This window comes from Procambarus clarkii, chromosome 35 (genome assembly GCF_040958095.1).
Source record: "Procambarus clarkii isolate CNS0578487 chromosome 35, FALCON_Pclarkii_2.0, whole genome shotgun sequence".
Lineage (NCBI taxonomy): Eukaryota > Metazoa > Arthropoda > Malacostraca > Decapoda > Cambaridae > Procambarus > Procambarus clarkii.
In genome coordinates, this window is record NC_091184.1 from 1,656,534 (window position 1) to 1,677,902 (window position 21,369).

Consider the following 21,369-nt stretch of genomic DNA (forward strand, 5'->3'; position numbering starts at 1 on the left):
TGTGCCATGTTCAAAATGATAAATACATAATAAATAGATTTTCTGTGATTTTTTGTTTTGTTGATAGTGGATGTAGGACCTTTGTTATTTTCACATGAAGGGGAGGGACAGCCTGGGGCTGACGGGTAGAACGAATTCCGCAGTGAAACGAATCGGCCTCGCCTCGTTCGAGTGAGGTCACACTGTATAAATATTTAAGTGTGGTTTGTGCGCTCACGGCCAATGCTCAGCCTTCGTTGCAGTGTGTGCCAGGTCGCTTGCCAGGCCAGCAAAAGAGTTAATCTTCCTTGGAGATTTCAATTTACCGAGTCTAAGATGGAGAATGGCAAACACAATTAGCATAGCAAGGAATGACCCGGGAAATAACCAACCACAGGTTAGAGAACTTTTGAGATTCTGTGACAAATTCTCGCTCAATCAACAGATTACAGAACCAACTAGGAACGAAAACACACTAGACTTGTTTTCTAGTGTGTTTTTGTTGTTTTCTAGTTTTCTAGACTTGTTTTCTAGTTCATCATTAGTTCACAAACAATGATGAACTAATCAGAGACATCACAATCTCAGATACTTCATACTCAGGCCATAAGCTCATTGAAGTGCGAACTAGCATAAATAATGGTAGTAGGTCTAAGAGACCCAACAAGCGAGAAGGAATATTCAATCAATTCAATTTTAACAATAAGAGGATCGACTGGGAAAAAATAAATGTAGACCTTGCAACCATTCAATGGGAGACAGTCATAAACGACAAAACTCCCACACAGGGAATAGCTCAACTGACAGCTGAAGCTTACAAGGTCTGCTTGAAGCACGTGCCTGTGAGGAGGGGCAGAAAGAGGACCACTCTAGAAAGAGAACGCAAACAACTCTACAGGAGAAGGAAAAAAATAACGGAAATGCTTCGGCAGACACAACTATCACAAGCAAAAAAAATAAGCCTAAGCAGGGAGATCGAAGAAATAGAACAAACGTTGAAGCGATCATATGAGTCTGAGGAAATGGAATTGGAACAGAAAGCTATACAAGAGATAAGGAAAAATCCGAAATATTTTTTCACATACGCAAAACCAAAATCAAAAACCTCTACCAGTATTGGACCGTTAATTACAAATGAAGGTACGTACACAGAGGACAACAAAGAGATTAGTGAAATTCTAAGACGCCAGTATGAGGCTATGTTTAGCACACCAATAAACAACATGAAAGTTGATGACCCAGACAGCTTCTTTATGAATGACATTCAAGCTGCAGATAATATAACGGATATTACCACAAACTCGAAAGACTTTGAAAGAGAAATTGACAATATGCCTATGCACTCAGCTCCTGGGCCTGACTCATGGAATTCAATATTCATAAAGAAATGTAAAGTACCAGTAGCGAGAGCACTCAGCGTAATTTGGAGAAAGAGCCTGGATACAGGGGACATACCAGCAGCACTTAAATCTGCAGATATAGCTCCGTTGCACAAGGTGGGGGGGAGTAAAGCCTTGGCAAAAAATTATAGGCCAGTTGCACTAACATCACACATAATAAAAGTGTTTAAAACGTTTGTATATAGGGTAATAACACCACAAACAGTATTGTTGGGGTGAAACTTTAGTGCGTCTGACCTTGAATGTGTGAAGGAAGCAGCCGCCACCTGACTGTGTGTAGTGACGTCTCTTAGTGCCTGAACTAACTATATCAACTTAGTTGTACAGTTGTGGTGAACAAAACATGTAGATACTTACATATAACATCTGTATATAGTGAATAAAATCAAAAACAGTATTGTGGGAGGAGAATGTGGGTGAGGGAGGGAGGAAGTAGCAGCCAGAGGCGGGCTGCCACTGGTTGCCACTGCCACTCAGCATGCCAACTTAGTGGTTCGTTATGGTGAACACGAATGTAGATACTTATATGTAACGTCTGTATATAGTGAATAAAAGCAAAAACAGTATGGTGGGAGGAGAATGTGGGCGAGTGAGTGGCTGGCTGGTGTGTGGCGGTCACTCCTCGTTGCTTTTTGACTCATATTAGCGACTTAATGGTACGTTATGGTGAACAAAACATGCAGATATTTATATATAACCTGTGTATATAGTGTAATAATCGACAAAGTATTTGTTCACTGTTTGATGAACATAATAATTGAATCAACAATATGCACACTATATTTTTGAGTACAGCGATGATTCACTCATTTTATTATATAAATATATCACACTACACACTATTGAATAATATTACAGCAAAAATACTATGAAAAATCAATCAGAGACATTGAAATAATTAGGTAATTATCTCTTTGTGGCCACTCCTGCCTGACAGCTGGCGAGCAACAGACCGCTTGGGACGCACGCTGAGTCAGCGCCTGTTTTTTGCCAGACTTCCCGCCCTATAGCGGGCAATATATGCCACTTACGATATTTTTATTATTTTTCCCATGATCAGAGAACACAAATTAACAGGTTTAAAAGAAAAAATAATTATTTTTTTGTATGCGCCTGTGGGTGACAAATGCTAAATAACTTTGAGCCACACAAGGGGTTAAACATAATACAGGGTACATAACACAATCAAATTTGCCCATAGTAGGTAAGCACCATGTAAAGAATTTGGGAATAATGATGTCTAACGACCTAATGTTTAGGGAGCATAACCAAGCAAATATTGCGTCAGCCAGAAAAATGATGGATTACGAGAACTTTCAAATCCAGGGATCCCATCACAATGGTTGTGCTCTTCAAATAACTTGTGTTGTCGCATCATGAGTACTGCTCAGTACTCACTTTACCCTTCAGAGCAGGAGAGATTGCAGAAATAGAGGGAGTACAGAGAACATATACGGCATACATAGACCCGATAAAGCACCTAAATTATTGGGATCGTCTCAAAGCCCCCCAAATGTACTCACTAGAAAGTCGACGAGAGAGATATCAAATAATATACATATGGAAAATACTAGAGGGCCAGGTTCCAAATCTACACTGTAAAATAATAACATACTGGAGTGAATGATACGAAAGAAAAAGCTCAATAAAACCAGTGAAGAGCAGGGGTGCCATAGGCACAGAGAACACTGTATAAACGTCAGTGGTCCGCGGTTGTTCAACATTCTCCCGGCAAGCATAAGAAATATTGCTGGGACAACCGTGGACATCTTCAAGATAAAACTAGATAGGTTTCTCCAAGGAGTGCTGGACCAACCTGGCTATGGTGGGTATGTGGGCCGCTCCAAGCAACAGCCTGGTGGACCAAACTCTCACAAGTCAGAGTTTGAGGAGTAGAGAGTACTCCTCAAGTACTTCCAGTAGAGTAGAAGTAGAACAACTCCCAGAACCCCATCAAGCAGGTAAACTGCCTCTAGATACAATGAAGATAAGCCTTAGGCTACACAATGAAACTTGTAAAAGCAACTGTATTGCTGCTGCCTCTAATATCAATTGGGAGTTTGAAATAGGTGACATAGTGATTATCAACCTTGTAGTGCAAACATTTCTTCACAAAACTTTTAGCCTTGCCTTAAGGCTACCTTGAGGTGTTTTCTGGGCTTAGCGTCCCCGCTGCCCGGTCGTCGACCAGGCCTCCTCGTTGCTGGATTGGTCAACCAGGCTGTTGAATGCGGCTACTCGCAGCCTGACGTATGAATCACAGCCTGGTTAATCAGGTATCATTTGGAGGTGCTTATTGAGTTCTCTCTTGAACATTGTGAGGGATCGGCCAGTTATGCCTCTTATATTTAGTGGAAGCGTGTTGAACAGTATCAGGCCTCTGATGTTGACAGAGTTCTCTCAGAGTACCTATTGAACCTCTGCTCTTCAATGGGGGTATTCTGCACATGCTGCCATACCTTCCGGTCTCAAATGATATTATTTCTGTGTGCAGATTTGGGACCAGCCCCTCTACTATTTTCCACGAGTAAATTACAGTAGTTGCATGTCTCTGCACCTTTTCCAGTTTGTTGATGTGCTGCTTAAGATATGGGCACCATACAACCACTGCATATTCCAGTTTTGGTCTGACAATAGTTGTGAATAATTTCTTTAGTATTTTGCCATCCATGTATTTAAAAGCAATTCTGAAGTTAGAAAGTGTAGCATTGGCTCTTCACACAATGTTCTTTATGTGGTCCTCAGGTGATAGCTTTTTATCTAGAACCACTTCTAGATCTCTTTCTTTATCCAAATTCTTTAAAGATTTCTCACATTTCATAGAGGTGTCTGAATATAAAGTGAAAAAAATGCCAAAGGAGCTAAGTAAGAACAAAGCATTTGGTCCAGATGGAGTTTCACCATGGGTTTTGAGAGAATGTGCACTTGAGCTCAGCATTCCACTTAACAGATTTTTTCAGGCATCCCCGTGAACAGGAGTCCTAGCAGATGTGTGGAAAAAGGCTAACACAGAACAAATGTTTGCACTACAAGGTTGATATTCACTCTACTACCTATTTCAGATTCCCTGTTGATATTAGAGGCAGCAGCAATCTACAACAGTGGCAGCAGGGAAGATCCCATCAAATATAGACCTGTATCATTGACAAGTGTTACAGTATAGTGAAAATTTTGGAAAAAACCAGCGTTGAATGTAATGAAACGCCATTTTCTGGGTGAGACCCGGAGGCTCCCCGGAGCTTTACCAGGCTGATATGCTAATGTCAGACTTTGGCATCAGTCATGTGTATGGAGTTCAAGGGCCTACCGGGGACCACGGCCAGAACCTGGCCCCCTCAGAGAGGCAAGGGGAGCAATGGCCTATAGAATGGCTTATGCATCGTTAACGATGCATAAGCAACAGGGCTCCATTAAGGAACATATAATCTCTTCCCACAACCAGACCATCACCAGAGAAGTCTTATCAAAAAACACATAAATTATCGATAGATACAGCGATAGCAGGCGGCTTGATATCTGCGAGGCACTACACATTAAGAAGTCGATACCAGCAATCAACAGCCAATTAATGCACAACTATATTCTACCCACTTCAAGACTCCGCACCAATATAGGCCCATTGCAGGGTCTTACATTCTTCCTTTTAACTTACAAAATATTATACCCATTGTTTCGTGTTTTGTCTTGTGTTGAAAATTTGTTTTCACCTCATCCAAAACTGTTGTAACATATCACCTCACCCAAATGCAGGTATAAAATCAAAGCTGTTTAACCCTTACACTGCTCAGGGGTCCTGGGGACATTTACACCCCTGTGCGCAAGAAAAAAAAAAATTCAACATTTTTTTTTCGTCTTCTAGACATGTTAATTTGTGTCCCCTGAGCACGGGAAAAATAAAAAAAATCGTAGGTGACATATTTTGGGCGCAATTGACCGAGAAAGTCTGGCAAAAAGTGGGCGTTGACAGAGCGGTCGTCAGACCCGGTCAGCGTCACCCGCGCTGACAGGTGGGAGTTGCCACAAAGATATTATTACCTAATTGTTTCAATGTCTTCGATTGATTTTTTCTTAGTTTTTTTGCAGTAATATTATTCAGTAGTGTGTATTGTAATATATTTATATAATAAAAGTGGTGAATAATCGCTATACTCAAAAGTATGATGTGCATATTAGTGATTCAATTATTATGTTTATAAAACCATAAACAAATAGTTTTGCTGCTTTTACACTCTATACACAGGTTATATATAAGTATCTGCATGTTTTGGTCACCATAACGAACCACTAAGTTGGTATTGTGACGGTAACGCGTTGGTGTTCGGCTGTTTAAGGCTAGGGGTATGGCCTCGTCACATAGTTATAAAAAAATAGAAAAACTGGAACTTCGTCTGTGGTAAGGTAAGGAGAAGACACACAAAACACAAGTAAACTTTAACAATGAAATTTTAATTACGTTAAATAAATCAAAACATGAAAATAATGCACAAACAAATTCTTATAATAAAATCAATGAATCAAAATAATAAGAATAATTAAATGACACAATGAAAAGTTACGTTAAGGCAAAATAACAAGAAGTGCAACAAAAGTTAAGTGGGAGGTGCTGGAATATTGGCTTAAAGCCACCACCTCTCTCAGTACACTCTAGAGTCTAGCTGGGAGGTGTGCTGGCTACGAAAGCACTGAACATTCTGAGGACTGATGTTGGGGCGACCCCAGACATCAGGTAGTATTGGGGGGGGGGGGCGAGGCAGGTGCAGCCAGACCGGCGACCAATCAGCGGAGCCGTAGCGATCAACGGGTAGTTTGGTGGTTGGAGTTCGAACAGGTGGCTGGCTGCATACGTTTCTGCTCACCCTGGCAAGCCTTGCTGGTGTTGTTGTCGTTGTTGGACATTTCTTCCATAGTCTTTTTATATAATTGTGAAGACGTAATTATGGAGGGAAGAGCAGGCTCAATCTCTTGAAGGAGATTATCGTCACAACTCTCCCCCGAAGCCTGCGGTTCTGGAAGAAGTACGTCGTTATGTGGTGGAGTAATGGATGGAGTCGCTTCTACTTCATAAACTCTGGAGAGGGCATCGGCTATGGTGTTGTCAGAACCCTTGATATAGCGGATCTCCAGGTTGAAGTCTTGTAAATACAGAGCCCATCGTAGAAGACGCTGGTTGGTGAATTGGGCTTGATGTAGGAAGCGGAGAGGGTTGTGGTCTGAGAAGATGGTGGTAGACCTGGCGCCTTGTAGGTACGGAGCGAAGTGTTGGAGGTTCAGGACGATGGATAGTAGCTCCTTTTCAATAGTGCTGTAGTTCCTCTGGTGTGGTTTCAGTTTGTAGCTGTAGTAGCTGACAGGTAGAACCTCCTCGCCTCGTTGTTGCATCAGGACACCACCAACGCCGGTACCACTGGCGTCGACATGAAGGACGAAAGGCTTGGTGATATCTGGAGAGGCGAGAATGGGGTTAGAACAGAGGAGGAATTTGAGTTGTTCAAAAGCAACGGTTTGCTGCATGGTCCAATTATACCGTTGCTTGGGACTGGTTAATAGAATTAGAGGTGTGGCGACTGTACTGAAATTCCTCACAAACCTACGGTAGTAAGAGGCAAGACCAAGGAAGCGCAGGAGCTGCTTCCTGGTGGTAGGCTGTGGATACTGTAGGATGGCTTGAGTGTGTGAGTCTAACGGAGCTATGCTGCCACTCCCAATAACATGACCCAGATAACGCACTTTACCTTTCGCGAAAGTGGACTTGCCCAGGTTGATGGTGAGGCCGGCTGTCAGGAGCTTGGAGAACAGACGTCGCAGCTGGAGCAGATGTTCACTCCAGGAGTTGGAGGCTACGACGATATCGTCCAGGTAGGCGTATGTGTTATCCAAGCCCTGGATGACACGGTTGACAGCTCTTTGAAAGGTGGCCGGGGCATTACATAGTCCGAAAGGAAGGCGTTCATATCTGAAAAGTCCAAAAGGAGTGATGAAGGCAGATATCTCTTTAGCGCGCTCCGTTAGACACACTTGATAGTACCCCTTAAGCAAGTCCACTTGGGACAAGTACTGGGCACTACCAATGGCATCAAGGATGTCATCTATCCTTGGCAAGGGGTAAGCATCCTTGACAGTGACAGAGTTCAGTTTACGATAGTCAGTGCACAACCGCACCTTACCTTGGGGTTTGGGCACCAAGATACAAGGTGAGGCCCAGGGGGACTCACAAGGTGTAGCCAGTCCATGGTCCAAGAGGTACTGCACCTCAGCACGCATGACTTCCTTCTTGCTCGGGCTGATTCGGTAGAAGGGTTGACGAATCGGCCGGGTGTCGGGGAGCAGTTGGATGTCGTGCTGGGTAACATTACACTCTTGGGGATCATCTCTGAACAACTCTTGATGTTCTCTGAAGATCTTGACGAGAGGTGCACTATAATTATCCTGAAAGTATTTGGGAAGATCATTAAGGATTTCGGAATTAGAAAGCGCTGACTCCTTGTCAGTGCTTTCGGGAGGAGAAGCTGGGAAGGTCTCACTGTGGATGTAGGGTTCTGTGAATGTGGAATAGTTAGTCAAGACAGTGGGAGGAGTACCATTATATTGCTTCAGGAGGTTGACGTGGCACAGCTGGGTCTTCCGCCGCCTATCTGGAGTCTCTATCACATAATTATTATTATTCCTGCACTCTTTGACGCAGTAGGGTCCTGAAAATCTGTTCTGTAAAGGTGAACCTGGGATAGGGAAATAAGCAAGGACGAAGTCTCCCGGCTTGAATTTTCTTACTTTGCTGGTCTGGTCGTAATGAGTCTTCATTCTCACCTGGGCTTTCAATAGATTATCATGAGCAAAGCGGTGGACTCTCTCTAGAATGTGTTGAAGGTTTTGAAGAAACTGGGGCACATTCTGATGCTCACTGAAGGTGGCATCTCTGAGAGAGTCTTTGAAAGCCTTAAGGGGAGTACGGCACTTACGGCCGTAGAGCATCTCATAAGGAGATACTCCTAGGGACTCATTGGGGAGACTTCTGAAAATACACATTATTAGGTCAATCTGCTTATCCCAATCCTTTGAGGTTTCACTACAAAACTTTTTCAAGAGTGCTTTGATGGTCTGATGACTACGTTCAAGAGAACCCTGTGAAGCAGGATGATAGGGGCTGGACAATACCTGTTTGATGTTGAACTCCTCCAGTGTCCTTTTGAAGAGATCACTGGTGAAGTTGGTGCCACAGTCACTTTGAATCTCCCTGGGAAATCCGTATTGAGTGAAGATCTTCAATAGATGTTTGATAACCGTAGCAGCCGTGATGTTCTTCACTGGAACTGCTATGGGAAATCTGGTGGTAGGACACAGGATGGTTAGGATGTAGGCGTTACCTGAACTGGTCCGAGGTAAAGGACCAACACAGTCTATTATGAGTCTGTGGAAAGGTTCCGCAGGTACCTGTATGGGAATCAGTGGTGCTCTGGGAATGGAGACGTTCGGTTTGCCTGCCATCTGACATGTATGACACTGTTTTACGTACTGTTTGACGTTGTTTACCATACCTGGCCAGTAGTAGTCTTGACGAATCCCATGGTAAGTCTTGTTGAAGCCGTAGTGGGAGAATGCTCCGTGGGCCAGGTGTAGAATAGTGGGCCGCAGGCTGGTGGGAATCACAAGTTGTTCGGTGTTGGCCCAATCGTCCTCCTCCTTCAGTTTACTGGGTCTATATCTGCGGTAGAGCAAGTCGTTCTCTAGGAAGAACCCAGGAATACTGTCGGGTTGAGTCTCAGCCTGGAAAAACAATGGTGTTAAAGTAAGATCTTCCCTCTGCAACTTACGGAACTCCAACTTGGTCAGATGCGGGGGTAGTTTCTGAGGGTCTTGAGGGACAGCGGTAGCAGTAGAGTCAGCTGGCTGTGGACGTGCGGCTTGCGCACGGGTGGTCACGAGAACCGGAGGAGAAACTTCATCACTCTCTTGAACCTCTGCTGGAACATACTCGAGAATAGGATTTATTGGCACAGAGTTACACACCTGGGGTTTGTCCATGACGATCAGGTTGGTCGGTTGCAGGTCTTCTGCCAAGTCGTTGCCTAGGAGAAGTTGCACTCCAGGCATGGGAAAAGGCTTTTCCCTGACGGCGACTTGGACTTCCCTGTTCACGTAGGGACAATCCAGGTGGACTCTGGCGAGAGGGTATGGAGTGGTAGCAGTGAGGTCAGTGATGAAGACTGTTTCCCCGGTGTAGACTATGTTGGGCACAGCCGACTTCAAGATGATCGATTGTAGAGCCGCTGTGTCCCTCAAGATCTTCAATTTGAAACGTCCCTCCGGATTTGAACCGTTGGCAGAGACAGTTCCAGTATACAGGTGGTTACTGAAAAGAGAAAGATCATTAACATCAACACCAACATTCATCACAGGCTTACCGGACTTAGGAGGAGTTGGTTTGGGTCGTTGTTGGTCAGTGGTTCCCTTGTATTGAGACTTACCACACTTGTCTATGGTATGTCCATAGAGTCTACAATACTTGCAGTACAGTTGTGAACCAGCTTGATCGGGGCTCACCTTCTCGTAACTGTACCACGACTTCTTACTGGAGGATGGTTCAGGTGTCAGCCGGTGGATGAGGCTGTAAGTGTCAGCCGACTTAGCACACTTCAGGTAGTCGGTTTCTTCTTTATCTGCTAAGTAGAGGCGGACAGGAGGCGGCACACGTCTCAAGAATTCTTCAACAAGCATCAGGTTGACGAGTTCTGTAAAAGTAGAGACATGTGCTGCTTCCAGCCATTTCATGAAATACCTCCGTTTCGTGTTAGCAAACTCGAGGAAGGTAGTGGTACTTGCCTTCAGGTGGTCACGGAATTTCCTTCTATAACTTTCAGTAGAGAGGAGGTAGGCGTCCAACACTGCTTGTTTCAGAGTGTAGTAGTCATTCTCAGACGCCAAAGTACTGAGTGTGACTGCAGCTCTACCTGTAAGATGGACTCTGAGAAGTGTGGCCCATTGGTCGACAGGCCAACTGAGTTGATTAGCAAGGGTTTCAAAGGTGGTAAAAAACACATCAACTTCTGCTTCTACAAAGGATGGCATTAACTTACTTGCATGTGATATATTAAAACTGACGGGAAGATTGGCAGTAGCTTGCTGGCGTTGAGCGAGGTGTGAAGTTTCCAACGTGTATTCCCGTTGACGACACTCAAGAGCCAGAGTCGCTTGTTGCTTGTCATGTTCACGTTGCATTTCCAACTCGCGTTGTTTGGTTTCAAGCCGTATGCGTTCCCGCTCCTGGAGTAAGGCAATCTCACGTTCTTGTTCTTCCCTTCGTATGGCAGCAGCTCGTTCTTGTTGTTCGAGGGCTTCCCTTTGCTGCTCACGTTCAATCTTGGCCAGCTCTAGTTTGAGTTTCAGCGTTGCCAAATCAGTTTTATCTGCAATATAGTAAGTTTCATGAGTTTCAGAGTCTATCTTACCTTGCTCTAAATAGTAATCCAGCAACAGATTGTGTAGGTCATTTTTGTTGGCTTGGTAGGGAACTTCTAGTTGATACTCATGTGCAAGAGTTTGTAATTCAGTCCTCTTGGCACGACTTAAAGTCCCTATTTCACCTGCTGGATTTGCACGGAAAGTTTGGAGACGAAACATGGTGAAATTAGCAAATAAAGGTACACGAATATTCAATAATGAAATGTCAGAAACAGGACAACGTGGCAACTGGTACCTATCCTGTGTGATCTTTAACAATTAACGTTAAGTGAAAGATATTAAATTAAATCAAGGGCGCAGGAAATCTTGTACCCGGTACTCATGTAAGAGAATAAGGGCAAGAAAATCCTACTAACAAATGAAACAAAGTTTCGAAAACAAATGAAACAGTTAAATGCTTCAAAAGTAAAATTGGTAGTCCAAGGATGTAGGCATACCTTGCCAAGTCTCTAAAGGACATAAAGCAAGTTTTCCCCACTGAATTTAATATGATACTTACAGAATTAGCGAATTTTTGTGCTCTGAAAAAATAAGCTAATTCCCTACCGTTGTATGTATCATCATCTCTGACTGACGTGTAGGGGTGCGAGGTGTCAACTGGTGACGAGAACTGCTGCTGAGGTCCCAATTCAGCAACTAAAGTTCGAGCTAGAGGAACTATGGCCCTCTTTGTCCTCCTACAGTCAGATTGCAGAAGATTGGGTACTCTTGACCCGGGGCAGACCACAGTACCAGGGTACCAATATGATGATCTGTCAGAATGAGAAATATTCAAGGGACATAGATGGTAAATACGAGTAATAACATGGAGGGAGAGATGACCAATTAAGAGTATGACTGAGGCCTACAGTCACCACGTAATCCAAAGTTGTCTCACCTTCACTATATGTTACTCTCGTAATGCACAATACACCGCACCTTATAAAAAATGAAATTGAATGAAAAATAGTAAAGCTACGTTAACAAAGTTAAATACGCTTACCATAAATTACCACTTGGCACCAGTACCTGAGTGAAGCTCCTAGGACAGGCCCCCATATAACTTGTGACGGTAACGCGTTGGTGTTCGGCTGTTTAAGGCTAGGGGTATGGCCTCGTCACATAGTTATAAAAAAAAATAGAAAAACTGGAACTTCGTCTGTGGTAAGGTAAGGAGAAGACACACAAAACACAAGTAAACTTTAACAATGAAATTTTAATTACGTTAAATAAATCAAAACATGAAAATAATGCACAAACAAATTCTTATAATAAAATCAATGAATCAAAATAATAAGAATAATTAAATGACACAATGAAAAGTTACGTTAAGGCAAAATAACAAGAAGTGCAACAAAAGTTAAGTGGGAGGTGCTGGAATATTGGCTTAAAGCCACCACCTCTCTCAGTACACTCTAGAGTCTAGCTGGGAGGTGTGCTGGCTACGAAAGCACTGAACATTCTGAGGACTGATGTTGGGGCGACCCCAGACATCAGGTAGTATTGGGGGGGGGGGGGCGAGGCAGGTGCAGCCAGACCGGCGACCAATCAGCGGAGCCGTAGCGATCAACGGGTAGTTTGGTGGTTGGAGTTCGAACAGGTGGCTGGCTGCATACGTTTCTGCTCACCCTGGCAAGCCTTGCTGGTGTTGTTGTCGTTGTTGGACATTTCTTCCATAGTCTTTTTATATAATTGTGAAGACGTAATTATGGAGGGAAGAGCAGGCTCAATCTCTTGAAGGAGATTATCGTCACAGTATTGAGAGTCGAAAAGCAACGAAGAGTTACCACCACACACCAGCCAGCCACTCGCTGCCACTCCCTCAACACACGCACTAAACTTTCTTCCCCCAACAATACCATTTGTGGTGTTATTACACTATATACAGACGTTATATATAAGTATGTATATATTTTGTTCACCACAACTGTACAGCTAAGCTGAAATAGTTAGTTCAGGCACTAAGAGTCGTCGCTATACACAGATGGCGGCTGGCGGCTCCCTCACTCATTCAAGGTCACACGCACTAAACTTTCTCCCCCAACAATACTGTTTGCAGTGTTATTACCCTATATACACATGTTATATATAAGTATCTACATGTTTTATGCACCGTAACTATACACCTAAGCTTGTAGTGCGCCCAAAGAGCATAGTGGCCACCCTCTAAACAGCTAGACAAATCGTGCAGACGACGTCACCTCCGTCACCCATATGGCTCCTCCCAGCATAATCCTTTTGCTGTTAATACACTAATACACACATTATATATAAGTATCTACATTTGTGTTCACCATAGAGAACCACTGACCTGGTATGGTGAATGCAAACAATAACAGGTGGCCACACAGTCAGTAAACGATGCTGTCTCTCTCCGTCTCTCAGCATCACTCCTCCCACAGCGCTAATTATTACAACATTCCTGCTATTATCACAACCCTGGTTATTTATATCAGTCAGGGGTCATCTGTAATATTGTCATCGCTAAATAATAACAATTATATATTTATTTTGACATTTTTCGGCGATGCTGTGGTCACAAGCTGAACAGCAAAGCTGTTCGCTCATGCTGCGTGCGCCAGCCTTGGTTGCTCCAACAGTACTGTGCCTCTTACACCTGAGAATATTGCCCACGATTTTTTAAAAAAATGGCGTCTGTTTACAAGAGCCCTGAGGAAGCTTCTGTGAACCCCGTGTAGCCGCGGGCCATTTGAATCGGGCCTGGCACCCTATGGCGTATATATACTCCATGCACATCGTGGGACATGTTACTCAGGGCGTATATATACACCATGCGCAGTTTAAGGGTTAAACTCTGTTTAGTGTTTGTAAGTTATAGTTGTGTGTGTGTAAACTAAAGTCTTTGAAAATGTAATAAGTTATTACGAAACGCATTCAAGTGTCGCGTCAAACTAGAAATAAAAATGAATTTTGGAGAATTGATTTTTCAATTACCATCGACAGTGAAAACAAACATAAGAAATATGGAGAAAATTCGTGTTAGAATTATTAATCTTACTTTTTAGGTCATATTTAATAATATATGTCTACAGGAAAGACTGCTACCAAAATATACTAATATATATATATATATATATATATATATATATATATATATATATATATATATATATATATATATATATATATATATATATATATATATATATATATAATGTCGTACCTAGTAGCCAGAACGCACTTCTCTGCCTACTATGCAAGGCCCGATTTGCCTATTAAGCCAAGTTTTCATGAATTAATTGGTTTTCGACTACCTAACCAACCTAACCTAACCTAACCTAACTTTTTCGTTTACCTAACCTAACCTAACCTATAAAGATAGGTTAGGTTAGGTTAGGTAGAGTTGGTTAGGTTCGGTCATATATCTATGTTAATTTTAACTCCAATAACAAAAAATTGACCTCATACGTAATGAAATGGGTAGCTCTATCATTTCATAAGAAAAAAATTAGAGAAAATATATTAATTCAGGAAAACTTGGCTTATTAGGCAAATCGGGACTTGAATAGTAGGCCGAGAAGTGCATTCTGGCTACTAGGTACGACATATATATATATATATATATATATATATATATATATATATATATATATATATATATATATATATATATATATATATATATATATATATACATACACTGTATATATATATATATATTAGTATATTTTGGTAGCATTCTTTCCTGTAGACATATATTATTAAATATGACCTAAAAAGTAAGATTAATAATTCTAACACAAATTTTCTCAATATTTCTTATGTTTCTTTTCACTGTCGATGGTAATTGAAAAATCAGTTCTCCAAAATTCATTTTTATTTCTAGTCTGACACCACATTTGAACGCGTTTCGTAATAACTTATTACATTTTCAAAGACTTTAGTTTACACACACACAACTATAACCTGCAAACACTAAACAGATTTCTTACTATGCTATAATTCAAATGTTTTTCATTTTATATACCTGCATTTGGGTGAGGTGATATGTTACAACAGTTTTGGATGAGGTGAAAACAAACTTTCAACACAAGATAGAACACGAAATATTGGGTAAAGTTAAAGGGGAAGAATGGAAGTAAATGCAAAGGGCCTATTGGCCCATATTTCTTGATGCTTCTACAGTATATTGGTGCGGAGTCTTGAAGTGGGTAGAATATAGTTGTGCATTAATTGGCTGTTGATTGCTGGTGTAGACTTCTTAATGTGTAGTGCCTCGCAGATATCAAGCCGCCTGCTATCGGTGTATCTATCGATGATTTCCGTGTTTTTTGTTAAGACTTCTCTGGTGATAGTATGGTTGTGGGAAGAGATTATATGTTCCTTAATGGAGCCCTGTTGCTTATGTATCGTTAATCGCTTGGAAAGTGATGTTGTTGTCTTGCCTATATACTGAGTTCTTTGAGGCTTACAGTCTCCAAGTGGGCATTTGAAGGCATAGACGACATTGGTCTCTTTCAAAACGTTCTGCTTTGTGTCTGGAGAGTTTCTCATGAGTAGGATGGCAGTTTTCTTGGTTTTATAGTAAATCGTCAATTGTATCTTCTGATTTTTGTCTGTAGGGATAACGTTTCTATTAACAATATCTTTCAGGACCCTTTCCTGCATTTTATGAGCTGTGGAAAAGAAGTTCCTGTAAAATAGTCTAATAGGGGGTACAGGTGTTGTGTTAGTTGTCTCTTCAGAGGTTGCATGGCGTTTCACCTTCCTTCTTATGATGTCTTCAACGAAACCATTGGAGAAGCCGTTGTTGACTAGGACCTGCCTTACCCTACAAAGTTCTTCATCGACTTGCTTCCATCCTGAGCTGTGGCTGAGAGCACGGTCGACATAAGCGTTAAGAACACTCCTCTTGTACCTGTCTGGGCAGTCACTATTGGCATTGAGGCACATTCCTATGTTTGTTTCTCTAGTGTAGACTGCAGTGTAGAAACCTCCGCTCCTTTCCATGACTGTTACATCTAGAAAGGGCAGCTTCCCATCCTTTTCCATCTCGTAGGTGAAACGCAACACAGAATTTCGCTCAAATGCCTCCTTCAGCTCCTGCAGATGTCTGACCTCAGGTACCTGAGTAAAAATGTCGTCAACATACCTGCAGTATATGGCCGGTTTCAACTTCATGTCGACTAAGACTTTTTGCTCGATGGTACCCATGTAGAAGTTTGCAAACAGGACACCTAGGGGAGAACCCATGGCATCATAAGAAGGAAAGTGAAACGCCATGCAACCTCTGAAGAGACAACTAACACAACACCTATACCCCCTATTAGACTATTTTACAGGAACTTCTTTTCCACAGCTCATAAAACAGAGGAAAGGGTCCTGAAAGATATTGTTAATAGAAACGTTATCCCTACAGACAAAAATCAGAGGATACAACTGACGATTTACTATAAAACCAGAAAAACGGCCAGCCTACTCATGAGAAACTCTCCAGACACAAAGCAGAACGCTTTAAAAGAGACCAACGTCGTCTATGCCTTCAAATGCCCACTTGGGGACTGTAAGCTCCAAAAAACCCAGTATATAGGCAAGACAACAACATCTCTTTCTAGGCGTTTAACGATGCATAAACAACAGGGCTCCATTAAGGAACATATAATCTCTTCCCACAACCAAACCATCGCCAGAGAAATCCTAGTAAACAACACAGAAATCATCGATAGATACAGCGATAGCAGGCGGCTTGACGTTTGCGAGGCACTACACATTAAGAAGTCAACACCAGCAATCAACAGCCAATTAATGCACAACTATATTCTACCCACCTCAAGACTCCGCTCCAATATAGAAGCATCAAGAAATATGGACCAATAGGCTTTCTACAATCACTTCCATTTCAATACCCATTGTTTCGTGTTCTGTCTTGTGTTGTTGAAATTAATACCCTATTAATGCCACCTCTTGTTCTGTCTTGTGTTGATGAAATTAATACCCTATTAATGCCACCTCACCCCATCCACCTCACTCAAATGTAGATATAAACAAAATCGGAGATGCGTAAGTTCTATTCAGTTGTGTATTTGTAAACTAAAGTCTTTGAAAATGTAATAAGTTTTACGAAACGCGCTCGTGTCGCGTCAGACTAGAAATAAAAATGAATTTTGGAGAATTGATTTTTGAATTACCTCCAACAGTGAAAAGAAATGTACGAAAGATTGAGAAAATTCGTGTTAGAATTATTAATCTTACTTTTTCGGTCATATTTAATAATATATATATTTATATATATATATACTGTACTTTATAAATCAAATAGATAAGATTTGGTGGTCTTATCACCACCAAATCAACTAAGCCCAGATTTGTGTGAGACCAATAGTCAATTTATCCATCATGGTTATGTTTGGTGAAGAGTATCACTCAATCTCAACAGTCCTGTAACGTAATTGTGTGTTCCCATAGTAAGTGTAAAATAATCCAGAGTTGTTCAATAAAACCCATGTGTTAAGATGTAACCCACAGTGTACTTATTGTCCAACTTAGACTAAGAATACTTGATCCTTCCCCCATTATCACATACGATACATACATTTCCTTCCATTATTCTTAATAAAGTAAGGACGGGTTTTGTTAGTCTGTACTCTTGGGTACGGCTTATAAACTTATATACGGCCCTGCTGCTGCAATGTGTTACCAAAATATATTATCCCATACTCCGGGATATGTTTATAAAAAATATTGGCCTTGCTGTGAATGTGTTAATCTGTCAGTAATATTAACCCTGCTTTGAAATAGCTAATGCAAAGAATGTATAAAAATATGTAATTTGTATTAGTAAATAAAGTACTGTAATATTAGTTTTAGTTGTAAATACATCTAGCAAACTAAATATTCTTTTCCACAGGATAACAAGCCAGAGGAATGTTCAGTGTGTTTTAACGATTATGCCGAAAATCGGCTACGACCTCGCACACTGCCATGTGGCCACACATTCTGCTCCCAGTGTATTGACAATGCTATCAAGAATGGTCAGCTGACCTGCCCCAGCTGCCGTGCCGAGCACGCTGCCACAGCTGCTACTCAGTTCCCAATTAACTATGCTGTGGAGGCTTTAGTTAGGAAACTCAAAAATATCCAGCTAACAACTGAGGAAGTAGTGCCAGCAAAACCTTATGAAGGTTCTGCCAAAGGCATCAGTAAGACATTACGTTCCATGGTGCAGGAGCAGATGAGCAGCATCAGCCGCCTCATTACTAGCTGTGAAGAGGTACTGTCCCAGCTGGGGGAGTACCGGGGGCAGTTGGGGGACTGGAAGACTCATCACCTCCAGCTCCAGGACAGACTCTATGCTCTGGTAGAGCAGAATAAGTCAGCAATGAAACTCTTGGAACTGGAGGATACCAGTGTGGTGGATATGACAACACAAGGAGAGGAAGGGAAGACTCAGCTGCAGGCCATGTTGGGGAGCCTCAACACAGTCAACACAGCACAGGAAGTATTCATGACCATCAATGAAGTTGACCAATGCAACATGGAGGTAGAAAATTGGCTCCGGAAGTGCCAGGAACTCTTCCCAGATGTCAAGACTGTCCACACCTCAGTGAAGGTACGCTGCTGAAGGTCACATTGTTCTCACCCAACTGAGTGTAGTATTGCCTCTATATAAACACTTTTGACATGGACACACATCAAGATGAGAGTAGACTTTATATATAGGAAACTTTTTGTTCTAACACCTGAAACATTTTTATTAATAAAGTCAACTGTCATCTTGGTGTTTCTCTACACTGTGGTCAGTGTAGAAAAACATTACTTATATTGTCAAATTACTTTACTCAGAGGCTGATGCTTCATTTACTCAGAGCCAGGTTCCGCCATTAATGTTTGTGTTGGCAATGACAGGTGCAGGAGACCATGAGGGAGGCCCTGGAGATGATGTCCACAGAGACAAGTGCCACAGCTGACCCCGTACACCTGGGAGACTCAGCCTCCACTATTAATGTTTGTGTTGGTAATGACAGGTGCAGGAGACCATCAAGGAGGCCCTGGAGATGATGACCACAGAGACAGGTGCCACAGCTGACCCCATACACCTGGGAGACTCAGCCTCCACTATTAATGTTTGTGTTGGCAATGACAGGTGCAGGAGACCATGAGGGAGGCCCTGGAGATGATGTCCACAGAGACAAGTGCCACAGCTGACCCCGTACACCTGGGAGACTCAGCCTCCACTATTAATGTTTGTGTTGGTAATGACAGGTGCAGGAGACCATCAAGGAGGCCCTGGAGATGATGACCACAGAGACAGGTGCCACAGCTGACCCCATACACCTGGGAGACTCAGCCTCCACCATTAATGTTTGTGTTGGTAATGACAGGTGCAGGAGACCATCAGGGAGGCCCTGGAGATGATGACCACAGAGACAGGTGCCACAGCTGACCCCGTACACCTGGGAGACTCAGCCTCCACCATTAATGTTTGTGTTGGTAATGACAGGTGCAGGAGACCATCAGGGAGGCCCTGGAGATGATGACCACAGAGACAGGTGCCACAGCTGACACCGTACACCTGGGAGACTCAGCCTCCAGCATCATGAATAAAGTTCAGGAAATCACTGGAGAGATCCACCAGAAGCAATTAACAGTAAGTTTCTGATTTCCTCTCATAGGTCATATCACAAGATATTGAGTTGCGTTTTGAGGAGAGGAAGCCTGTTCTTAGGTTTATCGAGGTTCCCCAAGGTCAACTACTGACTTTCCTTAACATACAATGCACAATAGTTGCCTAACTCCTGGATAAATATTTACTGGTAGGTGAACAGACCTATCAGGTGAAAGGAAGCATGTGAACCATTTCTGTCCTGCATGGTGATTGAACCTGTGATCCTCTATTGAACCCGGGATCCTGGCTCCCCTCACAGAGGCACAGAGAGCGGGTGACACTCCACCAACCAACCGGGAAAGCATTCAGGAAGACAGTGAACCAAAACAGACCACTGCTGGGTTCGAAGAGACTGAAGCCTTAGAACTGCCAACAAACTCCCAGACAATGCCAGCATAAACCTCCCTGCCAGAAGAGGAGGCTGGAATTTCAGGTCCAACACCAACCCCCTGCCAGTAGAGGGGGAGTGGAGCTACGGGTCCAGCACCAACCCCCTGCCAGTACAGGGAGGCTGGAGCTACAGGTCCAGCACCAACCCCCTGCCAGTACAGGGAGGCTGGAGCTACAGGTCCAGTACCAACCCCCTGCCAGTACAGGGAGGCTGGAGCTACAGGTCCAGCACCAACCCCCTGCCAGTAGAGTGAGGCTGGAGCTACAGGTCCAGCGGTCCAGCACCAACCCCCTGCCAGTACCTGGTTGATACCTAGTTGATGGGGTTCTGGGAGTTCTACTCCCCAAGCCCAGCCCGAGGCCAGGCTCGACTTGTGAGATTTTGGTCCACCAGGCTGTTGCTTGGAGCGGCCCGCAGGGCCACATACCCACCACAGCCCGGCTGATCCGGAACTTCTCTTAGAAAACCGTCCAGTTTTCTCTTGAAGATGCCCACAGTTGTTCCGGCAATATTTATTATAATCACTGGGAGGACGTTGAACAAGCGCTGACCTCTGATGTTTATACAGTGTTCTCTGATTGTGCCTATGGCACCCCTGCTCTTCACTGGTCCAATCATGCATTTTCTTCCATATTGTTCACTCCAGTATGTTGTTAATTTACTGTGTACATTTTGGACCTGACCCTTCAGTATTTTCAGTGTGTATATTATTTGGTAACTCTCTCGTCTCCTTTCTAGAGAGTACATTTGGAGAGTTTTGAGACGATCCCAATAATTTAGGTGTTTTATCTCGTCTATGCGTGCCGTATATGTTCTCTGTATTCCCTCTAATTCAGCAATCTCTCCTGCTCTAAAGGGGGGACTGAGTACTGAACAGTACTCGAGACGGAACAACACAAGTGACTTGAAGAGTACAACCATTGTGATGGGATCCCTGGATTTGAAAGTTCTCGCGATCATTTTTCTGGCTGATGCGATATTTGCTTGGTTATGCTCCCTAAATGTTACATCGTCGGACATCATTATTCCCAAATCCTTGACATGCAGTAGAGGTGGGCTAAAGCTACAGATCCAGAACCAACCCCCTGCCAGTAGAGAGGGGCTGGAGCTTTAGGTCCAGCACCAGCCCCCTGCCAGTAGAGGTGGGCTGGAGCTACAGGTCCAGAACCAACCCCCTGCCAGTAGAGGGGGGCTGAAGGTACAGGTCTAGCACCAACCCCCTGCCAGTAGAGGGGGGGCTGGAGCTACATTTCCCACACCAACCCCCTGCCAGTATAGTGGTTGGCTGGAGCTACAGGTCCAGAATCAACCCCCTGCCAGTAGAGGGGGGGGGGCTAGAGCTACAGGTCCAGGACCAAGCCCCTGCCATTAGAGGGGGCTGGGGCTACAGATCCAGCACCATCCCCCCCTGAAAGTAGAGGGGAGGCTGGACCTACAGGTCCAGCACCAACCCCCTGCCAGTAGAAAGGGGCTGGGGCTACAGATCCAGCACCATCCCCCCTGCCAGTAGATGGGGGGGGGGGGCTGGAGCTACAGGT

The 21,369-nt window shown here is 43.3% G+C and overlaps 1 protein-coding gene across 1 annotated transcript in view; it reads left to right on the forward strand.

The window, feature by feature from the left end:
* LOC138371339 (tripartite motif-containing protein 5-like) overlaps positions 1-21,369 on the forward strand; it is a 77,376-nt gene that overhangs the window by 40,164 nt on the left and 15,843 nt on the right. Inside the window, exon 3 of the mRNA XM_069336127.1 lies at positions 17,683-18,384. Within this exon, the coding sequence (XP_069192228.1) occupies positions 17,683-18,384 (702 nt within the window). The remainder of the gene's footprint in view (positions 1-17,682; positions 18,385-21,369) is intronic.